Below are 22,056 nucleotides of genomic sequence, written 5' to 3' on the forward strand. Positions count from 1 at the left end.
ATATTATAACAGCTAGGTGCAATGTGTCAAAGTGAAACTGGCTCAGTTGCCCCTAGCAACCAATCAGATTCCACCTTTCATTCCTCACAGACTCTTTGGAAAATGAAAGGTGGAATCTGATTGGTTGCTAGGGGCAACTGAGCCAGTTTTACTTTAATGTGACTGTACCAACAGGCCCAGGCTGAAGCACTGGAGGTGGGCCGACCCACCCTAAGTGGGAAGAAACTCCAGCCCCTCCATGACGTGACTCCATAAAGAATCAATGGAACCCTATCATAGAGGGGCAGGGGTTTCCTCCCACTAAGGGTGGGTCGGCCCGCCTCCAGTGCTTCAGCCTGGGCCTGGTGGTACAGTCACTTTAAACCATGTTTGATAAATCTCCCCCTCTGTATTTGATTACCGGTGGCTGAAGAAGTTGGATGCAGTCCCAGGGAGTCCTGGAAAACATGGATACAGCCTTTGGCCTATGGCTGTATCCAAGTTTTCCAGGCAGCCTTAGGCCTGCATCTAACTTCTTCAGCCACCGGTAGTCAAATGCCAAGCATTGCGTGCTCGAGGTTCATTCATCTCTAGTAGGGTTTATACTCTTCCACCCAGTCTCTGCTTTAATGTTTGCAGAGATATATTATTTGCGGTCCTGATCAACAGAATATTTTAGGATCAGATATATTTGTTCACCTATAATTTTTTTGTTTTGCCTGTTTTCCTATTCGTGACATTACTTTTCCTTGTTTTTATACTATTTTCTTTGATGCCAACTTTCCTACAAATGAATCACTCTTATTACTGTCTTTAGGTTGCCACAACACCATGTCTACACCACTTGAGTGTCTCTGCAGTATTCTTTTATGTGTTAGGGTTATTTATATATATGTATGTAGAGCTTCGGGACACCCAGAAAGCAGGCAGCAACCAGAAGTCCTGAGGTCACAGAGGAGCAGTCAGTGACTAGTCAGCACAGATGTCATCTCATAGAGGTCAGGCTGAGGGGTAGTGACCTGTGAGCAACCACATGTCACATCCTCCTGTTTGTTTTTTTTTAAACATAGGACATTCTGATTGACACTGTATATAGGGGGGCCTGTTTATACACTCTTTATAGAGAACCTTTGCCTGATTAAGACTATAGGGGAATCACTTTGCATGAATATATCTATTTTTTTATGAGCCTCCTTGACTCTTTGCACCAGGGCCGTTTTAATACACTGGTGGGCCCAGTGCACAGACCTCAAGAGTGGGCCCCCTTTCCTTATAAAGGTTAACTGAATTATATTTATCAGGTATTATCACCAGTGATATACTCAGTGCATTATACTCAGTGCATCAGGTTTTATCACAAGTTATAAAAAGGGAGTATGATCAGGGGGCATTCCTATGTCAGGTACAATACCCCTAAATCCTTCTTCTTTTTTTTAACTCATTTTATTGAGAATGTGTTTTATATCTTTCAAATAGACATGTACAAAATAAAACATTACACAGAATCATATACTTCAAGACGCAAGTTATAAGCATAACAGAAACAACAACAAGTCATCAAGATAGGGAAGAAAGTCGGTATGAGAACGTCAGGGCATGTAGGACATTCCAAGCTAGGCACATTTTAATGATGAAGGCACATCCATGCACAGAGTCTTAGGCATTACAGCATAACCCCTAAATCTTTATGAATAATGGAGAGAAAACCTAGTAGGGGCACGTACAGACCTAATATCACCACTGGAACAGTTTCTAACTATGACAGGTTCCCACTGTAGGGATTGGTGAACTAATAGGGAACCCCCCGGGAGTATGGGTGTGTAAGCTCTTGTGTCCCCCCAGTCCTCCTCCTATTCTGTAGGAGGAGGAGGACTGGGGGGACACAAGAGCTTACAGACTAGCAGGAGGACTGACAGTGACATCATCCGGCACCTGTTCATTGGATGCGTGCGCCGCGGTGGTACCTGGGGGCAGGATGTACATGCGAGCAGGCGCTGCGCATCCAATCAGGTGCCGGGTGCCGTCACACGCAGTCACGCGTCCCAGGGCCTCCGGTGGGTAGGTGGTAAAGTTCAGAGAGATCACTAGAGGCCGCGGGCAGCTAATTAGGTGGTTGGTGGGTAAAAATTTGTGGCGACTAAGTCGGGGGGCCCCTGTCACGTGATCTGAACCAGGGGGCCCGGTGCACGTGCACCATATGCACCCAGGTTAAAGCGGCCCTGCTTTGCACCTGAGAATAAAAGAGTTTTCATCATCCTGGAGGTACAGCTGCATATAGGAAAGGTACCATGTGTCTCCTTGTCCTATCAGATATCTAACAGTGTCAGCAGTGTGAAATTACAGCTGACAGATTCCCTTAAAGGGAAACTATAGGCAGGTTAGATGAATCTATGTCTCTTACCTTCCTCCTCTGCGCTGTTCCCGTGCAGTTAGTAGTTGAATCCACTGCCCTGAGCACCGTTAGGAGCATTGCCCGGGCCCCATCGCGCCGATCCAGCCCGCCTGCTCCATTAATTATCATTAGGAGCGGGATGACTCGCCGTCATGGGGCAGTGCTCCTAACGGTGCTCCGGGCCGTGGATTTAACTACTAACTGCACAGGAACGGTGCTGAGGAGGAAGGTAAGAGACATACCTTTCTCCTTGGCGCCCTGTGCACATTAGGGGGCTATAAGCAGGTTAGATTTGCCTAACCTAGCATTAACCCTGGTTTTTAGTGTAGTTTGGTGTGGTCTTTTACAGCATTATCCTAAACATGAAGGGGATCCGAAAGGTGAGAATCAAAAATCTTCTCCTTGTCGGATTCAGACATTTCAGTAGGGCCCAGCCACCAGCTGAAAACCAAGAACATATAATTATGTCTGTTCCATGTAGCAACCACATAGCAACATACTTATCCGGGTATTGCTGCCGGCTTGGTGAGCGTACATGCCAGGCTCCTATCTTTAATTTCACAAAAGGCAAAATGTTTGTGGTGCTGCTGGCTTTACATACCACAGTCTCCAAGGAAAACTATGTCCGCTCAGAAATCTCAGTGATCCTACCCAACCATGCAGAAACCCTGGTAACCGTGCATGTACCACTTGACTCCCCAGAGAGATAGTAATCCTAAATAGACAAAGAGTAAGCGCTCTAAGGAAGAAGGAATGTACAAATCACCACTGTGACCCGTACCTCTGCTCCGCCACTTCTTATTTTCCAACTACAATATGTTGGACTCTGGTTAACAATTGGTGTTACAATGCAGTTTTAGACTGGTGTTCTGTGTGTGTTCTATATTCTCTGTGTGTTCTATATTCTGTGTGTGTTTTGTGTGTGTGTGTTATGTGCCCTGTAGAGGTGTGTTCTGTGAATATGTGTGTGTTCTATATTCTGTGTGTGTTCTGTATTCTGTGTGTGTTGTGTGTGTGTGTGTGTGTGTTATGTGCCCTGTAGAGGTGTGTTCTGTGAATATGTGTGTGTTCTATATTCTGTGTGTGTTCTGTATTCTGTGTGTGTTGTGTGTGTGTGTGTTATGTGCCCTGTATAGGTGTGTTCTGTGAATATGTGTGTGTTCTATATTCTGTGTGTGTTCTGTATTCTTTGTGTGTTGTGTGTGTGTTTTATGTGCCCTGTATAGGTGTGTTCTGTGGATATGTGTGTGTTCTATATTCTGTGTGTGTTCTGTATTCTGTGTGTGTTGTGTGTGTGTGTGTGTGTTTTATGTGCCCTGTATAGGCGTGTTCTGTGAATATGTGTGTGTTCTATATTCTGTGTGTGTTCTGTATTCTGTGTGTGTTGTGTGTGTGTGTGTTTTATGTGCCCTGTATAGGTGTGTTCTGTGGATATGTGTGTGTTCTATGTTCTGTATGTGTTTTATATGTTCTGTGAATATGTTTTTTGTGTTTGTATGTTGTGTGTGTTCTGTATACATATGTGTTTTTTGTGTGTGTGTTGTGTGTGCTCTGTACGTGTGTGTCTTCTATATTCTGTGTGAGTTGTTTGTGTTCCGCGTGTCCTGTATGCATGTGTGTTCTGTGTGTATGTGTTCTATGTTGTGTTGTAAATGTTCTGTATGAATGTGTGTTCTGTGTGGGTTCTGTATGTGTGTGTTCAGTGTGTGTGTGTTCTGTATGTGTCTGTGTTCTGTATGCATGTTTGTTCTGTGTGTCCTGTATGCGTGTATGTGTTCTATATTCAGTGTGTTGTGTCCTGTATGCATGTGTGTTCTATATTCTGTGTGCATATGTGTGTTCTATGTTGTGTGTATGTGTTGTATATGTTCTGTATGAATGTGTGTTCTGTATGTTCTGTATGTGAGTGTTCTGTGTGTGTGTTCTGTATGTGTGTGTTCTGTATGCAAGTGTGTTTGGTGGGTGTGTTCTATGTTGTGTGTGTTCTGTGTATGTGTGAGTGTATGTGTGTGTGTGTGTGTGTGTGTGTGTGTGAACCCCACCTTAAATGAACTTTGATTATTGAATTGGTAAATTAATGGGATTTACTACTTCCATATGATGAGATCATCATAGTTTTGCTACTGCAAATATATACAGTGATTCCTCATGTTACAATATGGATTGATTCCAGGACCATTGTAAGTTGAAAATATCATATCTTGAGAACAAAACTCAATGGAAAAACTATTAGTTGGTTCTAAAGCTCCCAAAACAATAAAAAATGCAGATTAAGAAAAAACAGAAACGAACACAGGTAAAACAATTCCTTACATATAAAAGTGAGAAATAGAAGCTACAAATTATTATGTATGGTGAGGACAGGAATTTCTTCAGGGTCCTATGCAGTACACACTGTACCAGAAATAAAAAAGTGGAGCCGCCCTCACCAGCTGGTCCTGGCATAGGTAAAGAGCAAGACAGGACATGTAGTACTGTGCAGTGCCATACAGAGGCGCTACTAGATAGCCAGTCAGGGCATGCAGTAATGCAGGGGTTTCACCAATAAAATGTCCATTGTTATTGGTCAGATCTTCGGCCATTCACACCAGCCGTGATACGGACTGTCTGTAGCATTGTATACGGAGTCTGCTTTCAAGTTACAATAGGAAAGACCACTGTATGTTCAAAATATTGTAACCTGAGGCTATTGTAATGTGAGGGTCACTGTACACTAGAGAAAAGAATAGACAAATAGAAATCAGATGCATGAGATGGATTTATATATGTTTATGAAGCTTGTCTCCTGCAACTGAGAAGTGCACAGTGCTGTGCTTCTCCCAACTGCTCACATGATTTTTAGGACTATCCGTTTATAAGGAAAAGAAAGCTGTGGACCCACTGAGCCACCAGGGCTTAGCATGTTTACAGCCTCTATACATCATATGGCCAATCTGTTACACCAACAGATCTGACGACAGATTATCTGCCAAAGATTTGAAGCCAAACCCAGGAATGGATTTGAAAAGAGGAGAAATCCAGTCTTTCCTTTATGACCTGTTCTCTGATTATAGTCTGTTCCTGGGTTTGGCTTCAAATCTTTGGCAGATAATCTGTCGTCAGATCTGTTGGTGTAATAGGGCCCTAGTCTTTAAGAGCTACAGATAAAATGTTATTACTGTAAATGAACTGCTTAAAAAAATGGGGTCAATTTTGTGCAGCGCTATAGCATTTTGTAATCATCATGTAAAAATCGGTTTAAATTATGGATTGATTTTATGATGATAAAAATGGAATAAAAGATCTTTGAATGGTGTAATGTGATCCTCAAGATACTTTTTTAAAGGAGTAGAGTTTTTCAGAAGTGGCCACCAGATGGCAGCAGAGCACAGGACTGAAGCATCTGTCAGATTCCCTGGCAGGACTGCTCTTCCCAAAAAGCAAGAGAACAGTAATATCAGCTACTAACTTGATATCCATATCAATGCACTGGGGAATTTACAGTTAGCATAAGAGATATAGAAAATGAGTGAATGCATGGTATAAAAAAGTGCTAATATTCACATAAGAACTTTATGATGAAAAAGGGGGCAGCAGAGAGTGACATAGGAAAGACAAGGAAAGCAAGGGGTGTGGGAAGGACAAGGGATAAGAGGCAGTGCAAGAGGAGGGGAGATTGGGGTGCAGGAGGAGGGTCTGTGAACTTGAGCCTTAGACAAGAAACAGATGACAAGAGACAAAAGAGTAGGAGAATCTCCTGGATGCTGGATACATTGTGTCACCAGGGGACAGAGGAGATACCCACATGTACTGCTGCAAAAGACAGGGACATAGCAAGAAATGATCCCTCCCATTGTCCAGTGCAAATATCACCCTGCACATCACACTAACAAAGAGCACATGTATAAATAGAAGATCACAAAGAGCAGCAAACATTCCAGCACAGACACATAAGTACACATTCATCTTATCATACATTGTATCCACACCATAGATTGGATCTCTGCCCTGCCTTCTGGACACTACAGTAGCATGCTGTCCCAAAGCCTCCAATGACCAAGCCACCAACCTGCACCCTGAAGATGCTGCTGCTGCTGCTCCTACTCTGCTCAGCTGTGCAGGAGGTCACCCCACTGACTGCAGGTTAGTAGCTTCTCACTTTGGTTGATTTCTCCTGCAGAATATTATTCAAGGCATGAAGTGTCAGCTCTTCTGACAAGAATGGGAAAATATTTGGTATCAATATGAACAGAGGATAGAATCTTGGAATGATGATGATGAGTCCTAGTAATTGTAAATGTCCATTGAAGGGTTAAGCTTGAGCAGGGTCTCCTTGTACATCATGGCTCTGCCCACACAATGCTAGGGATTGTATTAACCCTATCAGTTATCACTGCCTGCAGGAAATCAGGTCTTGTATGACAGTCTGACTCACTTGTCATTTATAGGTCAAAACTTTATATAAAAACGAATTCTCTTCGCTTTAGACTTTGCTAATAACTTATGTTCATGTTATCCAATAAGTTATATAAACAGCTGAACAAGAAGATTCCATTCTGAACAGTAAGTTTTCCTTACTTTTTTGTGCATTTTTTTTTTTCTCCAAGCATGGATCTGTCTGTGTATATACCCAGTCCAGAAAGCCATCTGTAGACAGTATGGCACTTAGACAGTGATCCAAGCAGTGATCCTCCTAAGAACAAGGAAACCCCACTGAGTCATTGCATGGGTCTGCTTTCTGCTCCTGTAAGCAAATGGTATGACATGGTGGGAGTTATACTTCCACAATAGTATAAACTGTATAAGCCTAATTTCATTGGTGAATGGTAAATGTCGTATTATGTAAATAGTATATATTGTTCTGCAGTGAGTCCATAACATTGGCCTGTGTAAGGTTAGATTGTTTATACAGAACACCTGTAAATGTTATTACAAATGCCTGAAAATAACATATAAGAGGACTCCAGTAACTTGGACCTCCCAGCTGGCGGGGTATCACTGCAGGTTGTGTATGCTCATGCAATGATATGTAGTGTTGTATAGTAGCTAATACAGTCATACTTGTACGACTCATCAAGTCTTCCCAGTGTTAAATAAATTATGTCATTTTTTTTCCTTTCAAATCAACTGGTGCCAGAAAGTGCCAGAGATTTGTAATTTACTTCTATTAAAAAAATCTTGAATCTTCCAGTACTTATCAGCTGCTGTATGTCCTGAAGAAAGTGGTGTATTCTTTCCAGTCTGTACAGCAGGAGAGGTTTTCTATGGTGATTTGCTACTGCTCTGGACAGTTCATGACATGGACAGAGGTGGCAGCAGAGAGCACTGTGTCATACTGGAAAGAACACACCACTTCCTGCAGGACATACAGCAATTTGTAATTTAAAAGTAAATTACAAATCTCTTGCACTTTCTGGCACCAGTTGAGCTGAAAGAATTTTTTATTTTTTTTTGTAAACAACCCCTGTAATAGTTCATTGTCTAGGTTACTGACAACCACTCTGCTCTAAAAGCAGTCGACTGGCTGGTGTGTATATATAGCTATAGTATACATATTTGTATATTTTGTACAATATATATACACAGGGGCTGGCTGGCAGATTTTAGCCTGGGGGGCAAGCACACGGCACTGGCCCTTGACTGGCAGGCTAGCGGCCCATCCACCACCCTGGCCCTTACCTGGTATTACCCTCCCCAAATAAGTGCGGGAAAGGAAGATTACACATGCGCCACAGAATTATAGTATTGTGGCCAGTGTTCCCAGCCACGAAAAGCCCTTGTGATATACATCTATTGGATTAAAGGGAACCTAGCTCCAGGTGCACAGCATAGTACCTTAGGATGCCTTTAAACAGAGAGATTTATCTGACCGATGTTTGAAGCCAAAGCCAGGAACAGACTATAAGCAGAGAACAGGTAATAAAGGAAAAACTGAGATTTCTCCTCTTTTCAACTCCATTCCTGGCTTTGGCTTAAAAAATCTGTCAGCTAAATCTGTCTGTGTGAATGCACCCTTAAGGTACCATGCTGTGTACCCGGTGACCCTGTTATCAGTGCTGTAATGCCCTTTTGGTTCTCTTATCATGTTAAAACCATCAGCCCTGAATCTCTGCAGCACCAGCTGTTATCAGAGGATGTACTACAACTCCCAGCATATCCTGAGGGCTGCAGACTGTAAGTAAATGCTGGGAGTTGTAGTGTTTGCAGCTGTTGTACTTGGAGGATTCCTGGTGTATTGTATACTGGAGGCTTTGTGAGAGATCAGTATACAGAGTTCTGTGGGGGATCAGTGTGTGGATGTGACCCCAGAACAGAACTAATAGGGGATAGAAGAAATATACCGTTACTGACCAAATCCAATACACCAGTATATAAGAAACATATATTGTCACTGTGACCACAACCATTACCACCCCATACTAACTAATACCACCACACCATAACTGAGATCCAGTATAACAAGACCAATAATACCAGTATAAAAGAAACAAATATCACAACCCCTTCACCACCACCGCCATTACTAACTAACATCCACTGTACAAATACCAGGATCATCCCCATAGAAGGTTCTCATTATTATAATGTGTCTGCTGGTTGTGATCTCATGTGTAATCAAAGATACATAATGAACTGCTAGATAGCTATTTCCTACTGGGTATCTATCTATCTATCTATCTATCTATCTATCTATCTATCTATCTATCTATCTCCTATCTATCTATCTATCTATCTATCTATCTATCTATCTATCTCCTATCTATCTCCTATCTATCTATCTATCTATCTATCTATCTATCTATCTATCTATCTCCTATCTATCTCCTATCTATCTATCTCCTATCTATCTATCTATCTATCTATCTATCTATCTATCTATCTATCTATCTCCTATCTATCTATCTATCTATCTATCTATCTATCTATCTATCTCCTATCTATCTATCTATCTCCTATCTATCTATCTATCTATCTATCTATCTATCTATTATCTATCTATTATCTATCTATCTATCTATCTATCTATCTCCTATCTATCTATCTATCTATCCATCTCCTATCTATCTATCTATCTATCTATCTATCTCCTATCTATCTATCTCCTATCTATCTATCTATCTATCTATCTATCTATCTATCTATCTATCTCCTATCTATCTATCTATCTATCTCCTATCTATCTATCTATCTATCTATCTATCTATCTATCTATCTATCTATCTATCTCCTATCTATCTATCTATCTATCTATCTATCTATCTATCTCCTATCTATCTCCTATCTATCTATCTATCTATCTATCTATCTATCTCCTATCTATCTATCTCCTATCTATCTATCTCCTATCTATCTATCTCCTATCTATCTATCTTCTATCTATCTTCTATCTATCTATCTCCTATCTATCTATCTATCTCCTATCTATCTCCTATCTATCTCCTATCTATCTCCTATCTATCTCCTATCTATCTATCTATCTATCTATCTATCTATCTATCTATCTATCTATCTATCTCCTATCTATCTATCTATCTATCTATCTATCTCCTATCTATCTATCTCCTATCTATCTATCTCCTATCTATCTATCTCCTATCTATCTATCTTCTATCTATCTTCTATCTATCTATCTCCTATCTATCTATCTCCTATCTATCTCCTATCTATCTCCTATCTATCTCCTATCTATCTCCTATCTATCTCCTATCTATCTATCTATCTATCTATCTATCTATCTATCTATCTATCTCCTATCTATCTATCTATCTCCTATCTATCTCCTATCTATCTCCTATCTATCTCCTATCTATCTCCTATCTATCTCCTATCTATCTCCTATCTATCTCCTATCTATCTCCGGTATAAGAACACTGACAATAGAACACAGTTGTCAAACTCCGTCCCTCCAGTTGTTACAACACTACAAATCCCATCATGACTGGACAGATAAACCATGACGGGAATTGTAGTTTTGCAACATCTGGAGGGACATAGTTTGACACCCCTGATAAGTTATAAGACCTTATAAGTTATTATAGTGCAGTTACATTCAGTGACTCACAGTAAGCGTCTTCTCTGCATGAAGAGACGTCCACTTTTCCTTTTCTTCTCCATCCGGCTCCGGCCATCATGAAGGCTTCTCTGGCCATGACTCCTCTCCACGGGATCTGTCAGACAGACATTTTAGGCTTCTTGCTCCAGCAACATCCTCATCAATACATCCCTCCATATAGAATAGCCCCCCGCTGCACATCTCTCCATATAGAATAGCCCCCCCCCCCCCCGCTGCACATCTCTCCATAAAGAAAAGCCCACCTGTGCATCCCCCATATAGGATAGCCCCCCCCTGTGCATCCCCCCATTTAGAATAGCCCCCCCCTGTGCATCTCCCCATATAGAATAGCCCCCCCTGTGCATACCCCCATATAGAATAGCCCCCTGTGCATCCCCCCTCATAGAATAGCCCCCTGTGCATCCCCCTTCATAGAATAGCCCCCCTGTGCGTTCTCCTTTATAGAATAGCTCCCCCTGTGCATCCCCCTCATAGAATAGCTCCCCCTGTGCATCCCCCCCCTCATAGAATAGCTCCCCCTGTGCATCCCCCCCTCATAGAATAGCCCCCCTGTGCATCCCCCCATATAGAATAGCCCCCCTGTGCATTCTCCCTTATAGAATAGCCCCCCTGTGCATCCCCCCTTATAGAATAGCCCCCCCCCGTGCATCCCCCCAATATAGAATAGCTCCCCCTGTGCATCCCCCCATATAGAATAGCCCCCTGTGCATTCCCCCAATATAGAATAACCCCCCCCTGTGCATCCTCCCATATAGAATAGCCCCCATGCACCCCCCCATATAGAATAGCCCCCTGTGCATCCCCCTTCATAGAATAGCCCCCCTGTGCATTCTCCTTTATAGAATAGCCCCCCCTGTGCATCCCCCCTTATAGAATAGCTCCCCCTGTGCATCCCCCCTCATAGAATAGCTCCCCCTGTGCATCCCCCCTCATAGAATAGCCCCCTGTGCATCCCCCCCTCATAGAATAGCCCCCTGTGCATCCCCCTTCATAGAATAGCCCCCCTGTGCATCCCCCCCTCATAGAATAGCCCCCCTGTGCACCCCCCCTTATAGAATAGCTCCCCCTGTGCATCCCCCCCTCATAGAATAGCCCCCTGTGCATCCCCCCCTAATAGAATACCCCCCCTGTGCATTCTCCTTTATAGAATAGCCCCCCTGTGCATCCCCCTAATAGAATATCCCCCTGTGCATCCCCCCTCATAGAATAGCCCCCCATGCACCCCCCCATATAGAATAGCCTCCTTGTCCATCCCCCCTCATAGAATAGCCCCCTGTGCATCCCCCTTCATAGAATAGCCCCCCTGTGCATCCCCCTTCATAGAATAGCCCCCCTGTGCATCCCCCCAATATAGAATAGCCCCCCTGTGCATCCCCCTTCATAGAATAGCCCCCCTGTGCATCCCCCCAATATAGAATAGCTCCCCCTGTGCATCCCCCCATATAGAATAGCCCCCCTGTGCATTCTCCCTTATAGAATAGCCCCCCTGTGCATCCCCCCTTATAGAATAGCCCCCCTGTGCATCCCCCCTTATAGAATAGCCCCCCTGTGCATCCCCCCTCATAGAATAGCCCCCTGTGCATTCCCCCAATATAGAATAACCTCCCTGTGCATCCTCCCATATAGAATAGCCCCCATGCACCCCCCCATATAGAATAGCCCCCATGCACCCCCCCATATAGAATAGCCCCCTGTGCATCCCCCTTCATAGAATAGCCCCCCTGTGCATTCTCCTTTATAGAATAGCTCCCCCTGTGCATCCCCCCAATATAGAATAGCCCCCCTGTGCATCCCCCCTCATAGAATAGCCCCCCTGCGCATCCCCCTTCATAGAATAGCCCCCCTGCGCATCCCCCTTCATAGAATAGCCCCCCTGTGCATCCCCCCAATATAGAATAGCCCCCTGTGCATCCCCCTTCATAGAATAGCCCCCCTGTGCATCCCCCTTCATAGAATAGCCCCCCTGTGCATCCCCCCAATATAGAATAGCCCCCCTGTGCATCCCCCTTCATAGAATAGCCCCCCTGTGCATCCCCCCAATATAGAATAGCTCCCCCTGTGCATCCCCCCATATAGAATAGCCCCCCTGTGCATTCTCCCTTATAGAATAGCCCCCCTGTGCATCCCCCCTTATAGAATAGCTCCCCTGTGCATCCCCCCTTATAGAATAGCTCCACTGTGCATCCCCCCCTCATAGAATAGCCCCCTGTGCATTCCCCCAATATAGAATAACCTCCCTGTGCATCCTCCCATATAGAATAGCCCCCATGCACCCCCCCATATAGAATAGCCCCCATGCACCCCCCCATATAGAATAGCCCCCTGTGCATCCCCCTTCATAGAATAGCCCCCCTGTGCATTCTCCTTTATAGAATAGCTCCCCCTGTGCATCCCCCCAATATAGAATAGCCCCCCTGTGCATCCCCCCTCATAGAATAGCCCCCCTGCGCATCCCCCTTCATAGTATAGCCCCCCTGCGCATCCCCCTTCATAGAATAGCCCCCCTGTGCATCCCCCCAATATAGAATAGCCCCCCTGTGCATCCCCCCTCATAGAATAGCCCCCCTGCGCATCCCCCTTCATAGAATAGCCCCCCTGCGCATCCCCCTTCATAGAATAGCCCCCCTGTGCATCCCCCCAATATAGAATAGCCCCCCTGTGCATCCCCCCTCATAGAATAGCCCCCCTGCGCATCCCCCTTCATAGAATAGCCCCCCTGCGCATCCCCCTTCATAGAATAGCCCCCCTGTGCATCCCCCCAATATAGAATAGCCCCCCTGCGCATCCTCCCATATAGAATAGCCCCCCTGTGCATCCCCCCTCATAGAATAGCCCCCCTGCGCATCCCCCTTCATAGAATAGCCCCCCTGTGCATCCCCCCCTCATAGAATAGCCCCCCTGTGCACCCCCCCCTTATAGAATAGCTCCCCCTGTGCATCCCCCCTCATAGAATAGCCCCCTGTGCATCCCCCCCTAATAGAATACCCCCCCTGTGCATCCCCCCTCATAGAATAGCCCCCTGTGCATCCCCCTTCATAGAATAGCCCCCTGTGCATCCCCCCAATATAGAATAGCCCCCCTGTGCATCCCCCTTCATAGAATAGCCCCCCTGTGCATCCCCCCCTCATAGAATAGCCCCCCTGTGCACCCCCCCCTTATAGAATAGCTCCCCCTGTGCATCCCCCCTCATAGAATAGCCCCCTGTGCATCCCCCCCTAATAGAATACCCCCCCTGTGCATCCCCCCTCATAGAATAGCCCCCTGTGCATCCCCCTTCATAGAATAGCCCCCTGTGCATCCCCCCAATATAGAATAGCCCCCCTGTGCATCCCCCTTCATAGAATAGCCCCCCTGTGCATCCCCCCAATATAGAATAGCCCCCCTGTGCATCCCCCCTCATAGAATAGCCCCCCTGTGCATCCCCCCAGTATAGAATAGCCCCCCTGTGCATCCCCCCTCATAGAATAGCCCCCCTGCGCATCCCCCTTCATAGAATAGCCCCCCTGTGCATCCCCCCAATATAGAATAGCCCCCCTGCGCATCCTCCCATATAGTATAGCCCCCCTGTGCATCCCCCCAATATAGAATAGCCCCCCTGTGCATCCCCCCTCATAGAATAGCCCCCCTGCGCATCCCCCTTCATAGAATAGCCCCCCTGTGCATCCCCCCTCATAGAATAGCCCCCCTGTGCATCCCCCCAATATAGAATAGCCCCCCTGTGCATCCCCCCTCATAGAATAGCCCCCCTGCGCATCCCCCTTCATAGAATAGCCCCCCTGCGCATCCTGCCATATAGAATAGCCCCCCTGCGCATCCCCCTTCATAGAATAGCCCCCCTGCGCATCCTCCCATATAGAATAGCCCCCCTGTGCATCCCCCCAATATAGAATAGCCCCCCTGTGCATCCGCCCCTCATAGAATAGCCCCCCTGCGCATCCCCCTTCATAGACTAGCCCCCCTGTGCATCCCCCCAATATAGAATAGCCCCCCTGCGCATCCCCCCAATATAAAATAGCCCCCCTGCGCATCCCCCCAATATAGAATAGCCCCCACCCCCCCGGTGTGGCCACATGTTAATGGATTTAAAAAAAAAGAAAAACAACTCACCTTTCCTCGGGCCGGATCTTCAGTGTGCAGCAGCTTCTCCCTGCTGCTGCAGCGCGGCGGCTCCTCTCCTCTCCCTTTCCTATCAGGTCCTCAGCGGCGCGTCAGGGAAGTGACGTCACCGCTGGGGACCTGATGTAGGTGCCTGCAGACGTGCCTGCGTACAGCACGTCTGCGGCTCCTGGGGGGAGCAGGCGGCCCGGAAGAGACTGAGGGAATAGCGCGGCGGCCGGCCGCGCTATTCTTTCAGTCTCAACTACTGCAGAGAGTCGGCCGCGGGTCGCGGCCCACTCATTGGTGGGGAAGACCGGCCCGGGGGGCACATGCCCTCCTGCCCCCCGGCCCAGCCCGCCCCTGTATATACACTATATCACTATATGTCTATGTTATGTTCTATATAGACATATCATACTGATGCCTGCTTTTAGAGCAGAATGGTGGTCAATAATCTAGACAACAAGCTGTTAAAGTGTCAGTTACAAAAACTTTTGACATGTCATACAGACAGGGAGAAGACCGCGCTGCTGAGTTAGAAAAAAAGAGTCGGCCTCCATATTGCTTCCAGCTCTTTTTCCAAACTCCCAATCGGTATGGGTCTGATTACTCAGACCCGGGACGATCAAAACTTTTGGCATGTCTCTATGACATATCAAAAGTTTTTTGTAACGACAGGTATACTTTAACAAAGAGAGGTAAAGAGCAGACAGATCAGGAGCAGAACGCAAGTTTGCTAAATGAATGAATTTGCAAAAATGTTTAACTTGAGGAGCCCTAGAAGTATAACTGATAGCTGAGAGTTGAGTACCCCTTTAAACTTCTCAAAACATTTTTTTTATAGGCAGTACCCTGTTGTTGGATAAAACCAAAATCTGCATCGTCTGCTAGGGATTAACTTTGTCCAAAGTGCCTCTCAGTATATTTGCTTTCACCATTCCTTGCTGTCACTGCTTGGGTCCCCCACCTCCCCTCTGTTTACGTATGTGCGATGACATGTTGACCATACGAACAACCAACTTAATTACATCACTGCCAGACTGAATAAGTGATCCTCTAGCCACTGTGTATATAGGGAAGAATAACTGCATATGTGTGATAATGCAGCTGTCAGTGACAGGTTCTGCCAGGGGTCATGTTCTCACATTGCCTCATGGATGGTGCATCCCTTCAAGGAAAGCTATTTTAAATGCTAATGTTGCAAAATTGTAAAGTATGGGGGAGATTTATCAAACATGGTGTAAAGTGAAACTGGCTCTGTTGCCCCTAGCAACCAATCAGATTCCACCTTTCATTTCTCACAGACTCTTTGGAAAATGAAAGGCGGAATCTGATTCGTTGCTAGGGGCTAAAGTGACTGTACCACCAGGCCCAGGCTGAAGCACTGGAGGCAGGCCGACCCACCCTAAGTGGAAAGAAACTCCAGCCCCTCCATGACGTGACTCCAGCCCCTCCATGACGTGACGTTTGATAAATCTCCCCCTAAGTGTTTACTAAGCATTTCATGAGGTAGCTAAAAGCACCCCATGCACAAAAAAAAAAAAAAGTATACTCACCTGCCCCGATCCTCTGCATCCGTGTTTCCAATGGCTCCGGGACCCTAGTGCTAACTGCAATGACATGCCGACCCTCAGGAACTAGAGGCAAGCCGTGGTGGCTTGCCTCTAGTAACTGGCTGAGCATGAATTTCCCGCAAGAAACTGTGCATTGGGGCAGGAGAGTATACTTTATTTATTTTTATTTTTGCAACACTTAGTTATTTAGTTTTGTGAATTTAAACGGGTTATCCAGCTCTACAAAAACATTTCAGGTGGGGTTTGTAATGGTGCGTTTACACGCGCTACGATTATAACGTATTGTAACGATTATCGTGCGAATTTGCGCGATAGCGATTGAATTCGAACGATAATCGTACGTGTAAACGCAGCGAACGATCAAACGACGAATGAGAAATCGTTTATTTTGATCTTACAACATGTTCTTAAATCGTCGTTTGCAAAAAATTCGCAGATCGTTCCGTGTAAACAGTCGTCGCGCGAAAGTCTGGCCGTTCGCCGATTTAACTAATGTGTAAGATAGGCTTAAGCGATCGCAAAACGATTTTCCGTACGATATAATGTACCGTCTAAACGCTGATCGTTATGAAAAATAAAATCGTTACTCCAACATCGTTAATCGTACGATCGGGCCAATTATCGTTTCGTGTAAATGCAGCATAACTCAAGGTCCTATTCAACCAACAGATCTGACGACAGATTATCTGCCAAAGATTTGAAGCCAAACCCAGGAACAGACTATAAGCAGCGATCAGATCATAAATGAAAGACTGGATTTCTCCTCTTTTCAAATCCACTCCTGGGTTTGGCTTCAAATCTTTGGCAGATAATCTGTCGTCAGATCTGTTGGTGGAATAGGGCCTTTAGTTCAATTGAAGTGAATGGAGCTTAATTACAAACTGCACGTTACCTGGAGACAAGAGTAATGCTGTCTCTGGAAGAAAGCGGCCATGATTTTCTAGAGCTGGATAACCCCTTTAATATTACTCATGATACCAAGATAAAAGATAATTGATACTTAAATGATAAAATATATTTGATACTTATGTTGCAGTTGCAGTGGTCACACATATTAAAAAACTCAATGATTCCTATGGCTACAATGTAACTTAGACTTAAAAAAAAAAAAAAAGACCTTGGCACTTTTTACCTTGCTATGTGGGTAGCAAAGCGTGGAGACATTGGGGGAGATTTATCAAACATGGTGTAAAGTAAAACTGTCTCAGTTGCCCCTAGCAACCAATCAGATTACAACTTTCATTTTCCAAAGAGTCTGTGAGGAATGTAAGGTGGAATCTGATTGGTTGCTAGGGGCAACTGAGCCAGTTTCACTTTACTCCATGTTTGATAAATCTCCCCCTATGTGATTAGTTTCACCTGAACTCCCTTAGGTAGCGGTGCTCTGTGCTCAGCAATAAGACGTAGAGACTCACAACCGTAGAAAGATGATCATAGCTGTCACTTTACATTCCAGATCCTTTATTCCACAGACATGGTACAAAGATGCAAACGGTAGATACGATGATAATTTCGCGCTACAAGCGATTTATCATAGCATGTGTGTCATTTCCTCTCAAACTATTCTTATACAAAACTTTCTTAAAGGTATATGCACCCTACTAATAATTCTCTGTCCGTCTCCTCCCCCCAACGGGGTTTCGGTATGTGAAAGTCCCATGAACTTAAGGCCGGACACTACTCCATTATGTACTTGTCGCATGTGGTTAGGTAATTGGGGACATGTATTAAAGCGAATGTACCAGCAGTATATCGCTTTTCCGTTTTTACCATGAATACATTGGTGCCGGCGCTGGAATGCCAGAGCCAGGGTCCTTTTTATGAACCGCGGCCCGGTTCCCACGCACGGCGCCAGTCTATTACCTGACCTTGCTGTTTGCTAGTAGTATATACAGGCACTTCCTTTCCCTAAGTTGTCTGGCCAATCACAGCACAACCCATCATCTAATCCTTATTGCTATGCCATGACATGGAGAAAGTGCATTGGACTAACCAGGCTGGCACAGTGCTGGGGGATTATTTACAGTATACTACTATAGGCATGTTGAGGGAGAAGGGGTTACCAATGGCTTTGCAAGTTAATATGTGAGTAGAAATGAAAGAAACATCAGTAAGTGGTCACACTAAGTACTTTACTGCTGCCTCTGTTGCTGCTACTTATCATGATAATGATGTAAAGCTGAAGGAATGAAGGAAATGATTACATAAAGGAGGTAGTAGTGTTTATGTACAGTTGTAGGGACACAAGGGGAAGCTGCACAGAACTTTATAGGTGGTCAGAGATGAGATGCAATCCTTGATTTTCCTTTCAGGGACAAAGAGGACCCCAGGCTTTCCTGCAACTCAAGCTAAACCCTGCTTTCAATTCCTATATTCTAAAAAATAGTTAACACTATAGCACTCCTGTGTATTGACCATCTGGTCATAAATGTTAATTAACTTGTGTGTAAATACACTTAGATGCAATAGTTACAAGCCCCAGTGTCCATAGGGCAAACTTCCATAGTCGTCCCCCCCCCCCCCCCCCCCGCTGCTGCTCCGATCGACCCCGCCGCCCCAGCCGCGAGCATACGTTACCTGCTCCGCGTAGCAGGTCTTCGAAATCCCTGGCTCCCCTCTTCAGTGCATTGATTGGCTGAAGAGGGGAGCCGGGAATTTCAAACGGCTCCTCTTCAGCCAATCAGTGCTGAAGAGGAGCACTGATTGGCTGAAGAGGAGCCATTTGAAATTCCCGGCTCCCTTCTTCAGCCAATCAATGCACTGAAGAGGGGAGTCGGGGATTTCGAAGACTGCTACGCGGAGCAAGTAACGTATGCTCGCGGCCGTGTCGGCGGGGGCGATCGGAGTGGCGGCGGCGGGGGGGTGGCGATCAGAGCGGCGGCGGGGGTGGCGATCGGAGCGGCGGGGGTGGCGATCAGAGTGGCCGCGGCGGGGGTGGCGATCAGAGCGGCGGCAGCGGGGGTGGCGATCAGAGCGGCAGCGGGGGTGGCGATCGGGGCGGCGGGGGTGGCGATCAGAGCGGCAGCGGGGGTGGCGATCGGGGCGACGCAGGGAGCTGCAGTTGACCGTGGGGCCGGGCTGCGGATGAGCGGGGGGTCAGGCTGCGAGCGGGGGGCCGGGCTGCGGGCGGGCCGGGCTGCGGACACGCGATCGCACAACGATCCCAAAACTATTTTTCTGTACGATATATCGTACCGTCTAAACGCTGATCGTTATGAAAAAAAAAAACGTTACTCCGACATCGTTAATCGTACGATCGTTTCGTGTAAACGCACCCTTAGTCTCCCTGTTACTAGAGATGGAATTCTCCTAACAACAGGCAATTGAGACACCTAGTGGTCAAGAATGTATGGCTTTTTTTTTACGGGTAAGGAGTGATTTTAGATAAAATATGTGACTTACAATTATGTTAGTGATCACATAGGCTATGATATAATGGGAAGTTGTTCGAAACACCAGTGACCATTTAATGATAGCGAATGAAAGCAAATATTGGTCTTCTCAAACTGCAGTACTATGTTTTTACTTCACATTTTAATTGCTGCCCTTCAAAGCTAGAGCTACAACCATGTAAAAGACAAAACAAAGCTTAAAGGGACCTACTCCTGTGAATATTGTTATTTTTAGATCTTTAGGAATATCTGTTCTGGGAGAGGAAGTAATGTAAAATAAAGAATCCTAGTGGGAAAAAGTAGCTGTCTAAAGAAATCTGGCGTGTCCATTTTATGCAGGAGAAATACTAATGGTAGTAAAAAAAGGAAAAAAAAAAGGCCATAACTACTACTAAAATGGTTTCATCATAAAATAAAAGGAAAAACATCAACTGCAAAATATGAGAACCTTATTACTCAGATTGGTAAAATGTCCAACTGAGTGGGGGTGTAACTTGAAGCTTTTGGGCCCCAATGCAAAACCCATAGCGGTTTCCCACCTACCATGAGCCATTAACAATACTGGCGTCTTTTTATGTGAAGGAGAGGCTTTTGGGTCCCTTGCTATTAGTTTTTATGGCCATTTCTATTATAGCTGTAAAATTAACCTACATGTGAGCTGACAGACATTTTTCCATTGAATTTTTGGACCTTTTTTGAGACCTCAGGCTGCGAAACTTAGACCTAGGGTCTAATCTCTAGTGTGAGTTTTTGTCAAGGCTTAAAAAAACATTGCTGCTTTCTTCCAGAAACAGCGCCTCTCCTGGTCCTTAGTTTGGGTGTGGGTTGTGCAGCTCAGTTCCATTTAAGTCAGGGATGGGGAACCTTCGGCCCTCCAGCTGTTGCAAAACTACAATTCCCATTATAATACACCTACAAGTCCCAGAAAGTGACTAAATATGTAGAATCATCCTTGGGGGTGAAACCCAAAAACTTAACTAAACAACACCTATAAAGTTCACCACCCACAATAAATGCGAGCAAATCAAATATGGTTAAATATGATACTTTATTGACACTGCATCCAATATTAAAAACACCCATTAAAAACAAAAAAAACAAAAAAGAAGGGAACTCTGTACCAGCTGAGTGTGGATAGTTGATATATAACTATACAGTACTAGTTTTTTTTTGTGTTTTTGTTTTTAATGGGTGTTTTTAATATTGGATGCAGTGTCAATAAAGTATAATATTTAACCATATTTGATTTTTTTGCATTTATTGTGGGTGGTGAACTTTATAGGTGTTGTACAATTCCCATTATGCCTGGACAGCCAAAGCTAAAGCTTTTTCTGTCCAGGCATGATGGGAATTGTATTTTTACAACACCTCGAGGGCCGAAGGTTTCCCATCCCTGATTAGAGATGAGCGAATTTGCTGAAGTTCGGGTTCGTTTGAACCTGAACTCTCGGCTTCTGATTCCCGCTGTCTGCCCACTCCGTGAACAGGGTGGATACAGCCTAAGGACCGTCTGGAAAACTGGGATACAGCCAGGGGCGGATTAACTTTACCATAGGCTGTTCACCAAGCCTGGGCCCCCCCACTCCACTGTAACTATGGCGGCGCTAGCCTGGCGTTCATAGTACAGTATAGATAATGTCATGATGTCCTGATTTGTGCAAAATTGCCATAAAAAAAACAGTGATTTTTTGCAAATCATGGCGGAAGTGTAGCCAGGAGACAGTACACCACTGAAAGTATAAGTCTTTTTGGGTGGTCATGGGCCCCCCAGGAGCTCAGGGCCCTGGGCTGCCGCCCGGAACGCCCCTATTATAATCCACTACTGGATACAGCCAATGTCTGTATCCCAGTTTTCCAGGCGGTCCGTAAGGCTGTATCCACCCTGGTCACGGAGGCTGCAGACACGGCAATCAGAAGCTGCTAGTTCAGATTCAGACGAACCAGAACTTCGGCAAATTCGCTCATCTCTATCCCTCATTTAAGTGAATGAAGCTGAATTGCAATACCACATACAACCTGAGGACAGAGGTGGCACTGTTTTTGCAAGAAAGTAGCTGCTTTTGGTGCACTGCATAATGTATAATAACTGAGTTATCTCAAAGCTGTTCTTTACTACTTTTACTCATTTAAAATATAAACTCTGACAGAGCAGCTATAAAACTTGTGCCAGTGCTAAAGCCTATCGTTCAGTAATTAAAATCCGTGCATGGATTTTATGCTCCGGACCGGAATTCATGTTACTGTACTGATATGCTGATTTAAATATTTTTGGAGCTCTCAGTATCGTAATGAATGATTATACCGGGAACCCCTAACATCATCCGTATTTACAGACCATGCACAGAACGTGTGAACGCCTCCTTTTGCCATTGCAGAATCTTTGCAGTTACTGATGTGTGAGTGAGGATTCCAGCATGGCTGGATGTGTACAAAAGCTGGTTGTTCGTGTGAGAGGCGATGGGAAAAACAAAATGAAAAGGTCAGCTGCAACAGTAATACAAGGAAAGACTATATAAATTTTGCAGGAGAATTTACTGGCTCATGTAAAAAAAATCTTAAGCACATTAG

At 45.1% G+C, this 22,056-nt stretch overlaps 1 protein-coding gene across 1 annotated transcript in view; it reads left to right on the forward strand.

Moving 5' to 3' along the window:
* Positions 1–6,086: 6,086 nt before the first annotated feature.
* ADAMTS7 (ADAM metallopeptidase with thrombospondin type 1 motif 7) overlaps positions 6,087–22,056 on the forward strand; it is a 70,804-nt gene continuing 54,834 nt past the window's right edge. Inside the window, exon 1 of the mRNA XM_069986484.1 lies at positions 6,087–6,493. Within this exon, the coding sequence (XP_069842585.1) occupies positions 6,403–6,493 (91 nt within the window). The 5' untranslated portion in view covers positions 6,087–6,402. The remainder of the gene's footprint in view (positions 6,494–22,056) is intronic.

Source organism: Dendropsophus ebraccatus, chromosome 1 (assembly GCF_027789765.1).
Source record: "Dendropsophus ebraccatus isolate aDenEbr1 chromosome 1, aDenEbr1.pat, whole genome shotgun sequence".
NCBI classification, from domain to species: domain Eukaryota; kingdom Metazoa; phylum Chordata; class Amphibia; order Anura; family Hylidae; genus Dendropsophus; species Dendropsophus ebraccatus.